At 41.8% G+C, this 19869-nt stretch overlaps 1 protein-coding gene across 1 annotated transcript; it reads right to left on the bottom strand.

Moving 5' to 3' along the window:
* Positions 1–4922: 4922 nt before the first annotated feature.
* On the bottom strand, positions 4923–19017 carry Chgb (chromogranin B). The gene is made up of 5 exons (XM_046433752.2): positions 18770–19017; positions 14383–14429; positions 13859–13952; positions 6135–7894; positions 4923–5311 (listed from the first exon to the last, which is right to left on the bottom strand). Exons 1-5 carry the CDS (start codon positions 18816–18818, stop codon positions 5234–5236), a joined length of 2028 nt encoding a protein of 675 aa, XP_046289708.1. The 5' UTR covers positions 18819–19017; the 3' UTR covers positions 4923–5233.
* Between the last annotated feature and the right edge of the window lie 852 nt (positions 19018–19869).

Raw genomic sequence — 19869 nt, forward strand, 5'->3', positions numbered from 1 at the left:
TGATCTGTGTAACTGTCATTAATGATGCAGTCATGGTGCCATATTGATAGCTTCCAGTCAATTGTGATGCATGGTCTGTCTTGGTAGAGAGCACACCTCACTGAATATCAATCAGATTTTTCACCTATCTGTATACAACCAGTCAAGTTTATCGAGAAGACAAAACTGTAGATGAGATTCAGTAGCGTTGTCTCCTCTGGTCACTGTTAAAACAGTGTTCTACTTGGAACTCAACCAGTTTCCAAGTCCCATTTCCTTCCCTAACCCCTTGGCATGGGTTCTCAGTTCTCAGAGGGATGGGTCAGGTCTCAGCTACCAAGGCCCTGCCTGTACATGTTCCTGCCCTGAGAGATAACCTAACTCCTCCCCAGCAACAACAAAAGTGAACTTGTGTTATTTTTTTTCTCAAATGTAATTTACTTCTTTGTGAGTATAAATGACTTAATTCAGTGGTTCACAAACTTACTCTGACATAATCTCATAGCTTTTCAGGGATCAACAAACTAAAAAGGGTCTCAGTAAATATTTTGGGGTTTAATCACAACTATTCAGCTGTGTCACAGTGTGAAAGCAGAGTGTTCCATTAAAATTTCATTTATAGGCATTGTGTTTTGAATGAAACCACAGACAGTCTGGAGTAGGCAGCAAAGATATAAAAGTAAATCCAGAGTTTCTTAGACCTCTTAAGTCTGTCAGCAGCATCCCATTCCTCTTTTTTGTGGTGCTGAGGATTAAACCCAGGACCTTGTGCATGTGAGGCAAGCACTCTACCAACTGAGCCATATCACCAGCCCACCCAATACTCCCTTTGCCGGTCTGCTCACTTGGAGGACCCTACTGTCTCCCAGCTTCCTCCCATCCTGATTTCTTTCACTGCTTCCTTCTCATCTCTGGTGTGCTCTGAGCTCAACCTTGTACCTTTCTTCCTTCTACTACTATACTGGTTCCCTAGGATAATGATGATTTGGGAGCCGATCAAAGAAAGATGTGACCATAAGGTGGCAGTAGCACACATGCTTCACTGGGTAACTAACATTCTTAACAGGTTTGTATGGGGAAGAGAGGATGAGTCTGGCCAGAGGCCTTACCACCAGGGTTACTACTCAGAAAGGGAGGAAGGAAGCCAAGGCACCCCTACCTCCACCCCAGGGAGAGGGGACCTGAAAGAGGCAGCTCATCTTGGTGATGTTGCTGAGCAGGATTCTTGGGAAGCAACTTGGGTTCTTAAACCACAAGGCTCTCTCCTATCAATGGCTGTCATTGGTTGATCTTTGTTGGGCTTAGTCTGCTGTGTGTGTTGGCAAGGGGGAGGAAGGGGACTAGCAGACCCTAAATGGCTAAATAAGATTGCTTACACTGTGTCTAAAATAGATATATAAAATTTGTATTTGGCATAGGTGAGCTAACCAGTCTGGCCCTACAATGAAGCAATAAGCAGTCTAGGAGTCACCTCACAGAGGTCATCCTTGACATTTATATAATGTGAAGGACCTCACCCAGTTTTAAAGCTTCAAATGCCATCTCCAGGACAGTGAGTCCCAGGTTGTCTTCAGCACAGGTCCTTTCCCTCAGCCAGCCCTACGTACCCAACTCATCTTCCACATGTGTTTTTTCTCATCTGAAACTTAACATATCCAAACCTGAGCTCCCCGCCTCTTCCTTCCCAAGCTAGTCCCTCCTGCAGTCTTCCCCATATGTTGATAGCATATTAGAGGCCATGACAATTAAAATACTCAATTTTTTAAAAACTCTAAAATAACAGGTGACTGCATCTCTTTCCCTCTTTCCCTTCTTTTTTCCCTTCCCTCCTCCCTCCCCCAAGTTTACTGTCTCTTTTGATTGCATCCTTTTCTCTGTGCTCAATGTAATCTCATATTGTTCTCTTCATCATGGCCTTTAGAGCATATGCTATTTTAGACACACACACACACACACACACACACACACACACACCACATAGTCTACATATGTGTTTGGCTATATCCCCTAGTTGTACAAGTGCACTTTATGATGGTCACATGAAGAAATCTCCTGAGGACTCATTTCTCAGAACATGTCCCTGTCACTAAGCAACACATAATGTATTTGTGTGTGTGTGTGTGTGTGTGTGTGTGAGACTTGCTAGGCTGGCATTTGGTGCACTGCAGTGTTTTGCTTTCTCTCTTCTAGTGAGATCAACTCCTATCCATCTTGGGCCCCTCAAATGCTGTTTACTTAGGAAATGATTTTGTTTTCTACTGGGATGCAATTGGGAAAAAGGCAGAGTCTTTTTTAAAAATATTTTTTAGTTGTATATGGACACAATATCTTTATTTTTATTTATTTTTATGTGGTGCTGAAGATTGAACCCAGGCCTCACACATGCAAGACAAGCGCTCTGCCACTAAGCCACAACCCCAGCCCAAGGCAGAGTCTTACTGAGTTCTGTGTTTGGGCACAAGTTAAGCATTTCTTGGTAACTTACATTTTAGTATCTTACATGTCTTGATAGACAAACTCTGATATATTACAACTGTGGCTTTATTATTTGTTAAAGATACTTGCCTCAACTTTGGATGGTTTCTTAGGTCAAGATCCTCCAGTTGCAAATCCTCAGATAAGAATTTGAGGATAAGCAGTTTATGAGGGAGGTTTTCCCAGGAAATACCAGTAAGGTCACCAGAAGGCTGCAAACAGGAGGGTAAAGGCAGCCAGTAAAAGATGGAGCAGGATGATGGAGAAGGTCCCTGTGGCGTCACCTGGGCCCAACTCACTAGGGAATCTCAGAAGGCAGTGAAGAGTATGTGCTTCAGAGTCACTCCACCAGAGGAAGATGGTGGCTAGACTGTCTTGTTATAGGTTGAACCAGTACCCAGAAAAAGACATGTTCAAGTCCCACCCCCCAGAACTTCAAAATATGACCCTATTTGGAAATAGGATCATGGCAGATATAATTAGCAGAGATGAGATCATATTGGAGTAGGATGGACCCTTAACCAAAATGACTGGTATACTTCTATCAAAAGAGTGCCATGTGAAGCAACAGAGACGGAGAAAAAATGAGATGGCATAGGAAGAGGACCCAGAGATTGGAGTTATACCTTCACCAGCTAGGCAATGACTGGGACCATCAGAAGCTGCTAGGAAAAGGGAAGGAAGTATCCTCCCCTATAGACTCTGGAGGGGGCACATCCCTGCTAATGCCTGATGTGAACTTCTGGCCTCCGGAACTGCGAGGGAATATGTTTCTGTTGCTGTAAGCAGTTGGTGGTACTTTCCTACGGTAGCCCTGGAAACTAGTATGATACTTATATATCAGTCCTTTATCCACTATGAGGGCCACCTCCAGAAGCCACAATCTCCCTGGCACCCCTCCTTGGCCTTTGCAAAGTCATGACTCTATGGCCAGGGAAAAATGATCCCAGGCAGAGAAATAGTAAGCAAACTTCTAGAAGTATGTGCCCAGGTTTAGAACAATTTGCTGTCAAATTCATAGCACCAGTTCACTTGTATCCATATTATAAAACTGCAACTCACCTGGAAAAAGTATGTCGCTGAAAGTTTATCTGGAAAGAAACTGGTTAAATTAGCAAAGCGATTCTTTTATTTTATTTTTTGGTACCTGGGATTGAACCCAGGGGCACTCAACTATTGAGCCACATCCTCAGCTCTATTTTGTATTTTATTTAGAGACAGGGTCTCATTGAGTTGCTTAGCACCATCGATGTTGCTTAGGCTGGCTTTGAACTTGGGATCCTCCTGCCTCAGCCTCCCAAGTTGCTGGGGCGAAGCAATTCTTAACAGAGGAAGGGAACCAGACTTCCTAGATGGATAAAAGACAACTTGTGATCCCCAGATCTATTTTCCACCTCTCAGAGAACAGCTCATTACCTGAACTGCAAAACAGTACAAATAGCCAAGCAGAAGCTGTCATTGGTGAGGAATAAAATGACAGGTAATAATAGAAGGTAAAAGGGAAATTGTCCAACTGTCTTGAAGCTACGGGGATAAAAATTGTAGTATCCAAAACTTCCTATGCCATTGACATACCAGTCACCTTGTTGAGTGTTTTATATGAACTTGTATCATTTTGTAAGAACCCAACCAGACAAGTGTCCCATTGATGATTCAAAGAGGGAAAGTCACTTTCTCAAAGGCTCACAGCTGCTATTACAGAGTAACAAAGTCAGAGCTCTGTCTTCTTACAGGGTAGAAATCATGTCATGAGAGAGGGACCAAGGAACTGTCTAATAGACCAGATGTTCTGTGTGCCAATCAGGGCTCTTCCTGTTATCCAGGCTTTCTTTTTAGCAGTGGGGCCAGGGGCAGGGTAGTGGGGGACAGGAGGCCCTTGGCTGGCTACTCCTAGAGCTCTCTAGTTTATAGAATTTTTATTTGTTTTGAAATGGATTTTAATAAATGTTGCCCAAGCTGGCCTTGAACTCCTAGACCCAAGTAATCTTCCTGCCTCAGGGTCCCAAGTAGATGGTACTACAGGCACATACCACTGTACCCAGCTGATAATGAGGATCAGCCGCTTTTTCTTTTATACTGCTTCCCCCACTCTACCTGACCCCCCCCCCCCCCCCCCCCCCCCCCGTGCTGGAGATTTAACCGCAAGCTAGGCAAGCACTATACTGCTAGATATAGCCCAACCCCCAGCCTCCAGTTTATAGGATTTTTAAAGTAGTATTTTATGATTATGTTAAAAACAGGTACTTCAAGCCTAGCTAATCTCTCTCAGCTGGGGCAGCAGATATTTTTTCCTGATCTCATTCATTTTAGATCTTGTGCATTGTTTTACTTCAAAAGGTTTTCCATTTTTTCTATTACACATCCAAAGACCAACAAATCCTTTCATCTTTCAGAATTTACAGAATGATTTAAAAATCACACTCCTCCTAATTAGCCCAAAGGAAGCTGAGGACCATGAAGTTTTGGGTCTCAGGTGAATCTTTTATTATTTCAAATCGAGACAAACATATTTTCAAAGACAGTAGCACAAAGTCATTGTCACAAGCATGTTAACATATCTACTTTGCAAGAAAGAATATGCTACAAGTCATGCTATTCATATTTTCAATAGCATTTTGGCAAAAAATTAATGACATTTTCAATTGTGTCGAACATTTAATGAGTAGTACATTCTACTTTCTGCCTTTGGATAAATAAATTGTGTCTTTCAGTGCGGTGGTGGAAAATAGATAATGCCAGGGCTGCTGCTCCTTAAAACCAACCACTGCTCCAATAACCATCAGCCCCTTTGACTGAACTTCTCCGCTATTTTCTGTAGTTCCAAATCCATTGCAGCCAAATTTTCAAGTTCTTTTTCCTGGAAAATAAAAAGTGGAAATATGAGGTTCCAGATCAATTGATGTTGCTATAGTTTGAGGGGGTATGAATTTTAGATATGCTACAAGGTACACAAGTCAACCTACATCAGTGGTTCTCACAGTGTAGTCCCCTGACCAGTAGCATCAGCATTCCCAGTATCTCCTAGGGACTTGTCAGAAACACAAATTTTGGGGTTCCACCCAAAACCTACTGAATCAGAAACTCTGGGGGTTAGAAATCCCTTATGATTCTGATGCACATTCAAGTTTGAGAAGCACCAACTAACATATTAATGGGAGTGGGAAGCATTGTTTGGGTAGGTATATCTTCAATCATATTACCTCTCCCAGATGTAAACTTCTGATTGAAGTATGACATGAACCAAAAAGACATACCAAAGTAACTAATTTCTGTATCATCTGTTTTCCTGACGCTGGGAGACAGGAATGAGCAGTCAAATGATTAAAGGAAAGACACCAGAACAGTGTTTGTTAACCTTGGCTAAACACTGGGATCACCTGATGGCCAGGTAGCACCCAGGATCCATTAAACAGAACCCTGAGGGTGGATCCCAAATAGGGTAAAGTTCAAAGCTCACCAGGTGATTCCATTGTGCAGACAGAGTTAAGAAACACCCCGCTAGAGAGAGGTGGGTAGGGATGGATGTGAACTCAATCCCAGAAGTGGCCTCCACTTGGTTTCTAGGGCTATGTTCCCATGGTGACAAATTCTCCCCAGTTTCTCCCCCATTCATATTAGTGTTGAACATATTAACCTTGACCATAGTAAATAAACTTTAAACAAAAATCTCCACCGTGTACCTCTTCCTCTGTCAGAACTCTCTGGTCGGCCGTCTCCTTGTCATTTTCCGACTCATGGTGCGGGCCCATCTGTTGTTCCTCAGAGTCATAGAAGTCGGGAAACTCAGCGGACTTCTTCCTGTAGTGAAGGAGCTGGTCCAGCTCGGCCACTCTGTCATACTGCCTTTTCAGGTCCAGTTTGGGGGCCCTAGCGTAGCTTCTCTTCTCATATCCCCAATTCACATCATCTGCAAAGGGCTTTTTCTCCCACCAGTCATAGGTATATTCTGGGAAGAAATTCTTCTCACTCAAGGTCAGCCCATTTTCCTCTTCCCCTTCCAGAAAACTGTCATCTGCGTTGTCTTTTCTCTCAAAACGGCTGCTCTTCCACTGGAGAGGGTCGTAGTACGGGTTAAACAGCACCCCTAGTCTCTTCCTCTTCTCAGTGGTGTGATGGGAGGCGTATTGTTTGTCTTGTAGACTCGCTTCCTCCCTGTCCTCTCTAAGGTCCCTGGGGTCCTCCTGCTGTGGCCACTTCCCTTGGAGTCCTTCCTCATCATAGTTGAGGTAAGTTCTGTCCGGCTCCTGCCACTCACCTTGCTGGTGCCTCTTGGCCTTATCCCTCTGGCTTTCTGGAACATGGTGATAGGCTTCTCCCAAGAACCTTTTCTCTTCTCTGGTGTCAGGAGTCAAATAGGCCCCGGGTTCCCCTCCTTTGCCTCTGGGATGGTGTCCTGTTCCCCTCTCGCGGCCCCTCTCTTCCTCACTTTCCTTACGATATCCGTGTGCCATGGGGTCAAGCTCTGAGCTGGGGGGGTTTCTCTTGTCCTCTTCCTCCTCCTCCTGGATCTCGGCACTATGAGGCCTTGAAGCTCTGTATTCCTCACTTCCTCTGCCCCCATAGTGCCCCCCACCCAGGTCCTCGGGAGACTGGACGCCTGGATAATTCCTCACTTCTCCCCCATATTCGGGTTCCTCCTCTGAAGTCCTGTAGTGGGTTGAATGGTGGTCCTTCTTCTCCCCAACCTTTGCCTCCTCAGGTTCTTCGAGGGTGTGTCCTCTTTCCTCAGAGGGAGGATTCCCTTCCTGAGAGGACCTATCGGGCCTGCTCCTCCCGTGGTGGTGTCTGGGCCTTGTGCGTCGTTTGGTTACCTCAGAGGTAGTGTCTTCCTCGCTCTCCTCAGATTCTTCCCTGCTCTGGGGTTGACTTTCAGACTCCTGGGGATGTTTCTCCTGGCTCCCCACCTCCTCTTCACTCTCCTGGCTGCTCTTCTCCTTGCTGTGCGTCTTCTCCTCAGACTGCCCAACAGGGAGTGCATCTGATTTGGCCACTGATTCCTCTTTGTTGTTGGCTGCAGCCTGGTTTCTTTTGTTTAGAAAAGTATTCTGTGTCTCTTCTGGCTCTTCAAGGGGTTTCCCTTCCCTGGCCTCTTCCCCACGCTCCCCTTTCTGATAGTTCTCTCCCTCTTCCTCCTCTCCATCCTCTCCCTGGCTCTTCTCAGAATGGTGTGCCTTTGCTTCTTTGGGTACTTGACTGTTGGAAGGGTGGGGGCTCCTTTGGGGATCCTCTGCTCCCTCTCTGCTATGCCTGCCTCCCTCTGCCCACTTCTCTGGGTTTGGCCTTGCAGGACCTTGAGGATCCTCTTCCCCCAGGTCTCCTGCTTCCTCCTCACTGGAGGGCTTGTGGGCTTCCAAGGTGCCAACTGGGTCTCTTAACAATCTTACTTCAAACTTTGTGTTTTCATTTTCACTTTTCTCTTCATCTTGGACCTCTTTTCCACCTACCATGAAAATGTAAGAGTAAAGATAATATCAGTCATGCTTGTAGTTCAACAAATACCAGCCTCAGTAATCACCTCAAATCTTGAGGTCCCTAAAAATTATTTAGATAATTCTTTAAAAAAATTTTTTTAGTTGTAGATGGACATAATACCTTTTTAATTTTTATTTATTTTTATGGGGTGATGAGGATTGAACCCAGTACCTCACACATGCCAGGCAAGCATTCTACCAATGAGCCACAACCCTGTAAGGATGGCCTTAGGCCTGAACCTAAGCAACTCCATTTTAAAACTCAGGTTTGAAACCTGCAGTTTCCCCAGGCACAACTTCGGAGCCCTCCAGTATGGTCCTCAAGCACAAACAAGTCACTTCTCCTCACCCTGAAAAGCTCAGAGTCTGTCATGTTATTCTCACCCCAATAAGGGGGAAAGGCAAGAAAATCAGGGTGGGGACCACCAGACCAGATGCTTTAACCCCAGGGAAAATGACATCACTGAGAAATCTGATGGCAGCTGATAGGGATTGAAAGGATGGTCAGAAACCCCCAAATTTAGTATAAATATGGAGCAAATGAACAGACACTCAGGCAGCCGACACTGATGCCCTCACGCTGAGAGCCTGATGAGGACCTGGACTGACATCCCAACTCTTCTCATCATCTGCCTGATCCTCTGCATCTTCCTCACCACTCTCAAATTTTATAGCCACATCTTGACCCTGATGAGAGCTGCGACTTCTCCCTACGACCGACCCTCTCCTCAGCCAGCCATCACTCCATCTCAGGATAAGCCTGCCTTGGTTCCTGACCTGATCACCACTGTCTGAATGAATGTGCATCTGCTGGACTTAGAGCCTAAGGCTTGAGACTTTTGATCTGACACTTGAGCTTAGCCTGCAGAGGGAATGTCTGTCATGAGCCTGTCATGATTAAGTGTGTTTGCAGTGCTGAGAATCAATCTATAATTGTTTGCTGTGAATTGATTATGTCTATTGCAGTGCCTAGCATTAAGGATTGTCATTCTCTTTTTTTTAAGGATTGTCATTTTCTTTATTAAGAACCTATAGAGTGAAATTGTATTGAGTGATTTGAGTGAATAAAGCATTGAAAAGGGCGGAAGCATGTGGACATTCTCCCCTCCCACCACTAACTGCATAAGTCATACCTTTTGCCATCGCGACAAACCCCAGCCCTTAGATAATTTTTAAATGAATAAAAAAACATACTACAGTTCCTTTTAAAATGCTATGGAAGCTTCTTAACTACATTTGAATTTAATAATAAATTCTATATATTTTTAAGTTTTCATAATATCCAATCAGCTTTTATTATTGGGACTGTCAATGATCAAATCAAAATCCAGATAGATTTATGAAATATTAGAGTGTAGAACTAGAAGAAATCTTAGAATTCTTCCAGTCCAACCTCCTCTTTTTTGCAGATGTGGAGGACTCTGATCCTCAGAGTGGTAAAATTCAGAACCATTCTTCCTGTATTTCCTCAAAGTTGGCTGAAAAAGTTAGCATTGCATGAATGGTTCTAACTATACTTGAGCTAAATAAAGTTAGGCAGCCCAAATAGGTAATATCAAGATTAAAGGAGGACTTAAAACTTAATTGTTGGGCTGGGGATGTGGCTCAAGCGGTAGCGCGCTCGCCTGGCAAGCGTGCGGCCCGGGTTCAATCCTCAGCACCACATACAAAGATGTTGTGTCCACCGAAAACTAAAATAAATATTAAAAAAAAAAACTTAATTGTTTATCTGACGACCTGATCATCCAATCAACTGTGTAGACAACCTGCAAGTAAATGGCAACTTAACTTAGTATAACTATGGACTGCATAATGATGTTTCAGCCAACAATGGACCAAATATACGATGATGGGCCCATAAGATCACTTTATCTACTGATGTCATAGCTATCTTATTTTGCATAAGGACATCCTATGTTTTCACCACAAGAAAATAGCCTAACAGTGCATTTTTTAGAATGAATCCCTTTGTTAAGCAATGCATGACTGTGGTTGATGATAATAAGGGTATATTTTTTTTTCCCTGAGAAAATGGCACTGCAATGGAAAGGACCATTTCTTCCTTCACTCAGGTCACATCTACTTCACATGTTCTTAGATGTTGAGTATAATTTTCAGAAAACTGAGTTGTTTTTCTGTTTCACAAGTCAACAGTAGATGGTTAACTGATATGTTGCTATTCTCTTCCATTTTTTCCAAATATCAACAGTTCTTTTATTGATCTTCCTTAACCAAGATGGTCTGTACCTCCCATGAAAGGATATACACAGTTAACATTGTCTTAGTGGTTAGCAGGGAGGACTTGAACTTCAACTTATCTCACTAAGTTCAGATAGAAAGCCTGAAGCCAAGGCCTCTGGCATCAACATCTCCACTCTCCATTGTGGGAGTCACTTGCCCCTGTGGCTGTGGAGCCCTTGAACTATGGAGCACTTGTCCAAACCAAGACATGTTGTATGTGTAAAGTGCACATCAGATTTCCATGACTTCATATAAAAAAAAAGAATGTGAAATATTTTTAAAAATTCGTACTGATTATATGTTGAAAATGATAATATTTTGAAGGTATTAGAGAATATATTACAAATATATTTGATATATAAAATTATACATTAGATAAAACCTATTTGGATAAAATAAAATGTACTATTGAAACTAATTTCATTTTTACTTCTTAAAACTATAGCTACCTGAAAATTAGAAGTTATATTTGTGGCTCATATTAATTTTCTACTGAAAGACACTGATGAGTCATTTTGAGCTGATATTTACAAAAGGAAAAAAAATTGATCTGTTCTATTAAAAAAAAAGTTCAAGAAATAGCAGACAGTCTGTACCTCTCTATTTAAAGCCAAGCCTGTCATGATAATAACATTCTCAAGTTTATGAGTCAATAGGAATGTTTCTAACCTTCCGTATCCAGATACCTGAGGGCTGGCCTTTCCATCACTGGTCTCTTTGAACTTTAATAGTCCATGATGGTGTGTACGACATTGAGGCAAGGCTAGCAGGTGGGCACAGATAAACAGGGAGGTTTGGGGTGGTACTGAATATTTGTGTCCTCATCTTTCAGTTATTTTTGAAGTCCTAATTCCCAATGTGCTGGTAATAAGAAGTGGGGCCTTGAGAAGGTATTTTACATCGTGAGGTTGGAGCCCTCATGATGGCATTGGTCCCCCAATTAGGGAGACATGAGAGATCATTTATCTCTTTTCCCCACACAGGGACACAATGAGAAGGTAGCTGTCTATAAACCAGGAAGTGGGCCCTCACTAGGCATCTTGATCTTGGACACCAGAAATAACCATTTGTTGTTCAAGCTAACTAGCCTATGGTATTTGTTATAGCATCCTGAGCTGAGACAGGCAGATGCTGATGTCATTTTGGAGTCACCTGAAGGAGAGCTGATCTGAGATCAGACAGATTTCAGCCTCCAGGGGAAGGGGACATGTGGCCTGCTGGTGCACACAGGTCTTAAGTGACAGGAACAGAAGTATTTTTATTTCTTCTCAGTTAAAAGTGCACTGCCTGTGGCAGCTTGTGCCTGAAGCTTAGCCACTTCCTCCTAAATTTAGCTCTAAGCCCCCGCAGGTGAGATTGGAAAAGGGCTGTGGTAATCAACACACAGTCATTGTCAATCTGTAAAACCAAGGTGTAAAGCTCGCCCTTACTTTAAAGTTAAAAGGGGAAAATGCACCTTGTACTTTTGCCATGCTGCAAGGATGATGAGATCGACCTTAGTCAGAAAGACCTTTTACCTGCTAAGAAATTGGTTTATGTATTCCCTAAAGTCTCCATAAAACAATGATTCTTTCCTTCTCACCAAATGCTCATTTGCTCAATGAGCATAGCTGACTCAGAGATGTGGAGAAGAGAGTGGGAGGAGATGGGCTTGGGGTAGAACAGAGATGGCATGCAGGAATCTTGCATCAAATTGGCCAAAGTTCTACCGGTCTTCTGGTTAGCTTAGAATATATTGCCAAGAGAGTTAAGACTAGAATAGGACAGATGTTGCAAACTGGTGGCCCAGAAATGAGTTCTATTTGGCCTAAACAGCATTTTTAGTAAATTTGAATTCAGAGGTAATATTTAAATGCATGTGGCTTAAAGAGCACACTTTAGCTGGGGGTGCTTAGTGCTGGAGCACTTACTTGCCTAGTATGCAGCAGGCTCCGGCTTCTACCCCCAGCACAGCAAAAAAATAAATAAATAATTAATTAATTAAAATAAAAATTGTAACTTCTTTTGAAAAGTTGCAAGATTTAAGCAGGGTCTATAGTTCTCCACAAAAGGATAAGTATTGAGAAACATATGTTCCACTCGGAAGGGACATGTGATCTCAAATTTGTGACTCACTTCCTGTCCTGCCTTATTTCTTTATATTATCTGTTTGTCTGGCCCTGACTGGTTTTTGAGGCTGTAGCCTTGGAGAACTCTTAAACTTTTTCTGTCTCAGTATTCTGCCACTCTCCACATCTTCAAGGTTCTTATAGACATGGGTCATTTGGTTTTTACCATTTTCCCTGGTGCTCTCTCAATAGATTCCAAAAGACCTCAGGGCACAATTAGTGACAGGCAGAAGCTGGAATTATATGTTTACAACCTGAGGGATAAGCATATGACTTTGGTAGGCAAGCAGAGCCTGACATCTAATAACTTTTCCTAAGCAATCATAATTACATCCTGACCTTACACAACAGACCCTTCACTTCTGCATGTATCCACTAAACAATGGGAAAGGGAGATAGCAAGATAGGGTTGCACCAAGGAGCAGTCTTTATTCCCTGCTGAAGATCCACTCTGCTCTCACTTCCTGTAATGGCTGGAATGGAAAGTTGACATGAAATTCAAAGAAAGCCATGTGGGCTGGGAGTGATAGGAAAGCTTCCATTATTTGTGGAATCCCTGATGACCAAGGCTCCCATGGTTATCCTGAAAACCCCAAAGGCAGATTGAGCTACCCAGGTTACTCTTTGGGCCAATTGCTAATACTTGTTTTTACCATTCTATGCATGAGAACTCATATGCAGCAATTGCAAGAGCATGTTGTCTTGCAATATTTTAAAGATTTTAAAGGCAGCAGACTACTGTTCCTAGCTCAACTAAAAACCTAAAAGTAGAGGCCACTTATTGATTCAGTCTGACTTCAAGCATAAAAAGGACTGCATAGTTTTGTAAAATTGATCTCATAATGTCAGTTCCCAATGAATGCTGCTTCTATCACTATTCAAATCTTGTTTCCCACAGAAGCTCTTTAGTGCAAAGAAAGCATCCCAGTCTTGACTCAGAAGGCCATTAGTCTGACTCATTAGGATGCTTTGCTTCTGCCCTATAAACCCTTCCAGTCTTCAGAACTGAAACTACTGTACCATTTGGCAGTACCTTCCACTCTAATAAGCTCTGCATTAAAATGTCTTAACTAATTTGTTATGTAAACAGGCCAGAAGTCTTTGGATTGCCTTTCTAAGTTTCTAACTTCTCACCGTTGGAAAAGTAGAGGGCAAAGTGATTTTTAAATCTAGGTCTGCACTTTTATCATCTAGCATCTCCCCAAACCCCTCCTCATCTAATCACAAAAGAAGTACTTCCCACAGCTCCTTCCACCCAAATGAAGATGTGTTTTTAAAATATGAAACCAAGGAATTTAAGAACTGATAAACATCTCAAAGATCATCTTTGAGCTCATCTCCCTCATTTTACTTTGAAGAAATAAACATAGGGAGACAAAGGGTCTTCCCTTGTGGTCACCCAGTTACCAAGTGGTACAGCAGAGAATAGAAGTCATATCTCCGTATCCCCAGGTACTAATCTGGTCAATCAACACTATTTCTCCTCCTGCCTTATGCCCTGGGCTCATCTGTAGGTGAGGTGGAGGGAGCAGCAGTAAGAATCACTGCAGAGATGCTGGTCTGCCTGCAGCATGGTATACTTACTCTTCTTCAGAATTTGCCGGCACTCAGGGGTGATGGATGGAATGTTGGACTTTGATAGAGCATTGGAGAGGACCTCAATGATACATCGAGTCACCTAGAGTAGTGGGGGAGGACACAAAAGCAGGTTGGAAAAACTGGTGTCATTGGGATGATGACTCAACCCAGAACCGCTGTCAGGTAGACTTGACTACTGATGCAGGATTCTTAATGCAGGGAAACAGATTCACAGTACCTAGATGAAGCCCTTAAGCCCCTACACCAGAATGATGGAAGAAGTCACTGAATTGTGATTACCCTGAGAAGGGAAATAAACTCCTTTCCTGAACAGGTCAGAAGGAAAATGTTATGATGACACAGTTATCTCAGAGTTGCTAAACCTTCCCTAGAGGATGTAGGAGCTCAGTGCGGGAGGGGCATCCCTTGTCACCATTCTCTCATGGATGAAAACCTGGCTTTGTAACACTGTGTTGGGTTTGGTATGCTAAAGAGCAGGAGAAGCTAGAATCAACTGACATTTGACTTACCATCTCTTCACTGTGGTTCCTGCTATCCACTGGCACAGAGCTGACAGCTTTGAAGGAGGAAAAAGAGTGGGGAAAAAATTGGTTTGAGTTGATTTTTGGAAGCCATACACCCATACTCCCCAAGTCACCCCACATTACTTGGAGAGAAGGACAGAGTCAGAACTGAGCAGAGTGCAGATGGCTGGGGACAACTGCTACAGTGGCCACAATTGCCCCAACTGCACATGTACACATACACATACACACATAGTTGTTTTTCCTGAGCAATGCTTCAAACTTTTGAAAATGAATGCTATAAGAAATCTAGAATAGATCAAATCCAGAACAAAAATAAGAGGAGCTTCTTGGGTTTTGGTAATGTTTCATTTCTTGATCTGGATGCTGGTGACACAGTTGTCCTAACTTTGCAAAAAGTTTATTAAGATGTATACTCATGATTCCTGCAGTTTTCTATATATTTCAGTTAAAAAATTTAAAACTAAAAATATAGTCTAAGATATACCCTCCTCAATACCCTATGAGTACCAATCTGTTGTTCTCTCTTCCTATGCTTGTTCCCAATAAAATATCCTCCCTCAAACTAACTTTACAAAAACATTATCATTGGGTAATAATTCCCACATGTGCTTTTTTTTTTTAACCCAAGGTCTTTTTCTGAACAAGTTTGCTTATGCATCCCTATCAATGTTGTGTTTCCTTTTCTTTCTATTATCTATAAGCATGTCAAGAACGTGGGAAGTATCAAGTTCTCCCAGTACAGGATGGAGCTCATAATATCATATGCAAATTGATGTTTAACAATAGGTTTATGCGAATATTTTAAAAGGAGAAAATTTTAATTTTATGTATATCAAATTTCACAAGAGTTTGACTGCTTTAAAAACTCGTAGGAAGTGCTTCAGGTAATTTAAATTTTCCAGTGCCATTTTTTCTCTCTCAATGCTGCTTTGATTCTTTTATCTTTCACTTTTATCTTTAACTTGCCTGTGCCCTTTCCATTGGAGAAGCTCAATGCTTTTTTTACATGTAGGTCCATCTCTACAGTTCTTCTGGCACTCCTGGTATTATGATGAAAGACACAGTACAGAAATTTATTCTAGGTCTCTGAAACTAAAGAAGAACTAGCTGGAGCAAAACCCTCAGACACCAAACATGGGAGCTACTCATATGTAGTTTATTTGTGACCAGTAACTAGACCTTTCCTTCCAAAATGCTTTGTTCCCCAAGCCTCTTTAAACATCAATCCATCCTCATCCAATCAATTACATATCATTGGGTTCAGCCTAGAAATAAAACACCTATTTCATTTGCTTACTTTACTGAGTTTCTCTTTACAAAGCAGGGCCTGGGATCTACCCAAAGTGTTTCAAGAGGCCCCAAATTGCCCAGATTATTAGAATTATTTAAAAATGTTTGAGAAGTGCCTAACAAGCTATGAAGACCCTGATTTATTCTTACAATACAGGTCACACCAGATCTCAATGACCAACCTTTAGTACCCAGGATCCAATATTCTGGGCTATTCTTTTATAGACCAAATGGTTGTTATTTGGTATACTTACTTACTCTGGCACTTTCTCTTTTCATTGAAAGCTATAAAATCCTCTGGAAAGAACTAACTGAAAGAATTACTCTCCTAATACACTAGAAGTTGCCTTTTTAAAAATTCAGCTTTAGTAAACCTTCTCTGGTAACACAGCTTCAGGCTAATACTTCTGTCTTCTTTCATAAATGTAAAATAGATGCTTTTATTAACTACTGACATTACCAAAGTATTAACAGTTATCAGATGGAGGGGGATATGTTTCTTCAATATTCTAGACAATTGGGGTTTGCATATGACATTACAGAACAGCCCTGTTTCCCTAATTGAAGCTCTTCATACTCTTTATTTTATTTTTTTAAATATATTTAAGTTCTAATTAGATATATATGACAGCAGAATGTTTTTTGACACCTCATACATAATGGGGTATAATTTCTCATTCTTCTGGTTGTACATGATGTAGAATTGCACCGGTCATGTAATCATATATGCACAAAGGGTATTAATGTCTTCAGACTCTTTTTGATGGAAAGGAGCTAGACTCCATTTGTGTAAGTACATTATACATTTGGAGAGACGTATAAGTGTCAATGTATTTCTTCCAATAGAATCTGTGACAATGAAATGATAGCCAAAATGATGTAGTTAAACTTAGTTTTGTAGAAAGTAAGATCCTAAGAGCTCAAAAGATAAAACAATCTAATGCTCATGTTAAAAGTAATCAAATGGTTAAAAATTATACCAAATAATATAATAATATAATAAGTCTGAGAATAACTTCTAAAATGTTAATGTTGCATAAGACTATTAAGGCTTGATTCCAGATTGAAAATACAACTGCAAAACAGATTAGGCAAGCTCTTCTGCTAATAAGCTACAAAGACCTCAAAGTTCCTCCTAAAATGAAAGTCAATCAAACTCTAGATGCCAGAAACCATCTTACCTAGATGGTGATCATGTGGCTACTTCACTTACATTAATTTTTAAAATGCACAAAAGTTACCATAGACAGTTGTGGAACTTCCTCTAGATGCTCTTAAGGGTAGAAAATGAACTAGATGGCTTTCTGAGGTTTCCCCTCAGCCCTGTGATTTTTCCAAATAACATACTCCAATTGAAGGATATGATGTCTCATTGCCAGGAGTGTGGGAGGGGGATTGGGGAGATGATTGCTAATGGGATTTGGGTTATTTTTTGGGGGTGATGAAAATGTTCTCAAATTTGATATTGGTAATAATCACATGGTCTGTAAATATACTATGAGCCATTGAATTATACACTTTAAAAGAGTGGATTTTGTGATGTGTGAATTAGAGCTTAACAGACATTTAAAAATAATATTATGACTCCATTTTAGCTGCTATTAACATATGAACCTTGATTACAATATTCTCTTATATGAAAGATCTGTAAGTATTTTATCATCATAGTTGATCCCACTTATTTAAGTCCCACAAATGTCACTTTTTTAGTTTATAACACAATAGATAGCATTTTTTTGTCCTCTTATGCAATTACTTTTTAAAAATATTTTGACCATAAAGAATTCTAAATTATTCATTTGGTTTCCTTTAATTAAATTGAGAACATTTATTAGCAATTTGCAAGAATGACAAAGATTTTAGAAAATCCTGAATGCATGTAGTTTCCAATAAAATAAATTACCATTGGCTTTAATTTTGTCTCAACATTTTTTTTGACACAGAAATTGCTGTCGATAAGAGTTTCATACTCATGGATATGGGTATAGCTATGAATATTCAATATCTCAATTCTAGACAGGAATATCAACCTCAGAAGAAAATAATTTCCGATAGGTCATCAAAACAGCTAAAGAAAACCTCTATTTTAATTTGGTGGTGGTATACTTACTTCTCAATAGACTGATTATCCATTTGGACTTTACTTCAAAACACACACACACACACACACACACACACACACACACAACTTTGAATCTTCCAAGATCATTTCTCTGAGGTTCAGAGTAGTTTGAAAGAGGAACCCACAATCTTCCACACATAAAGAAAAACTATCAAATATCTACTACTTAAAATTTTCATCTTCCCAACCTGACTAAAACAAAATATTTTCCACTACTCCAGAGACACTTTTGTGATTATTAAATACTCTAGTTATTTTCCTGGAGTACAAAGGTCTAGTGCAGCTTCCATTCATAACTTAAAAATGGATTAACTGAATGTGAAATCTCCTCTCTCCAGATATGAAAAAAGCATACTGCAGAAATATATTAAATGTGTACACACATATATGTGAACATACATATAAACATGTTAAGAAAAAGGTTTATCTTTTATGCATATGGAACTCAGTTTTACCTAATTGTTTACGAAGTAATAGTCATAATAATAAAATAAATTATTCAGGTGCCAACTAATATCATACTACATAATTTCCACCTCTCTGTAGTCACCTGGCTATAAAAAGTCAAAACAAATACAGAATCCAGACCTCAACAACGACTTTCTAGACCAGCAGAGAGAGTGTGACATCTTTAAAGTGAGCAAAAAATGTGGGGTTTGCGGCACGCTTTCTCCCTTTCTAGCTACCTGGAAAACCACACATGACAAAACCGAGACTCTCCTGGCTGGGCTAGGGAATCCTCTGGCTTTTCCAAGTCAGAGGGGAGCACTGGCGGGGGTGGATAATCTAAGGGAAACAACCAGGGACGGGAAGAAATGAATAACCTCAAGTAAAGGGAGAAATCTTACACTTAACCCTCCCTGATTCCCATTATTCGCCAGCCAGGACGCCCGGAGCTGCGGGGACAACGGGGCTGGCGCTGTCCGCGGTGCTGAAGGGCCCACCGCGCCCACTCACCCGCCAGCACCGCGGCTCCCAGGATGCTGAGAAGCACCGCCGGCTGCATGGCCCCACTCGCCCAAAACCTTCGCGGAAAAAGGATGCGGCTGGACCAGGGAGGCGAGGTGCCGAAGGAAGGCGAGATGGAGATGCCTCGGGAAACCAGCTGTGCGTCCTGGTCCCCGCGGTGTGGCGCGTTTGGCGCAGGCCAAGCTCTTTTAAAGGGCTGGCGGGGGCCGCAAGTCCTGGGAGAGGCGGGCAGCCAGAAGGAGGCACCCCCCTCGCTCAGCCCTGACGTCATCAGGCAGCCCCCAGGGCGGTGGCGCAAGTAGGCGGAAATTTACGCCAGTCCAGGCTCCGAGGTCTGGAGCGGGGGTGGGGAGTAAGGCGGTGGAAGGAAAGGGGTGACGGAAGGTAGTGTAGATCTGCGACGCCGGGAGAGGTAGGGGGTCTGGTTTAGATTGCTCAAGCTTGTTTCCCGTCCCCCCCCCCCCCCCCCCCAACACACACACACACACACACACACACACACCTCCAAATCTAAAAACGTGTAGTTGAGGCTGTGTGCATGTGCGGGCAGTTCTGCTGAGAGTGTGTGCATGACTCGGTCTGTTTTGTGACTTCACTACCTAGCTGAGGGAAAGATTCCTGCTAACGAGACAGTACTAGATGGTCGTTCAGGGAAAATGAAAAAGGAAGTGATGGTTTTAAAAATAGAAGGCACAGCTAGGGATTATGGGACCTGCTGTTCCTTCAAATGTGGAGTCTTTGAATCTATCTACCATTTGTGATTTCTCCCACCCCTCCAAACATAATATATACTCATAATTTTAAAAATCAGAGGATACAAAATGGTGTACTCCCACCTCAGTCTCAATTCTCAAGTTCCCCAATTCCCCTCTTCAGAGTCACTTTCTATGGTTTAGATTTAGTTTGGTTTGGAACTTATACAGCTGCATTTTCTTTTGAATGACTGCAGTGTTACATAGTATGGATAGGCTGGAATTCAAGCATCTCTCTCTCTCTCTCTCACTGGAATTGAACCCAAGAGCATTTTGCCCCTGAGCTACATCCCCAGCCCTTTTGGTTTTTGTTTTTAAGACAAGGTTGAGGGCTGG

Source organism: Marmota monax, unplaced genomic scaffold (genome assembly GCF_021218885.2).
Source record: "Marmota monax isolate L192 unplaced genomic scaffold, Marmota_monax_Labrador192_F-V1.1 WCK01_AAM20220418_F8-fsc00014, whole genome shotgun sequence".
Classification (NCBI taxonomy): Eukaryota; Metazoa; Chordata; class Mammalia; order Rodentia; family Sciuridae; genus Marmota; species Marmota monax.

Coding starts and splice junctions, on each gene's coding strand:
- Chgb (XM_046433752.2), bottom strand. CDS start 18,818: ATGCAGCCGGCGGTGCTTCTCAGCATCCTGGGAGCCGCGGTGCTGGCG. Junction 14,430..18,769: donor GGGAGCCGCGGTGCTGGCGG/GTGAGTGGGCGC, acceptor CCTCCTTCAAAG/CTGTCAGCTCTGTGCCAGTG. Junction 7,895..13,858: donor CCGGCAAATTCTGAAGAAGA/GTAAGTATACCA, acceptor TTTTCATGGTAG/GTGGAAAAGAGGTCCAAGAT.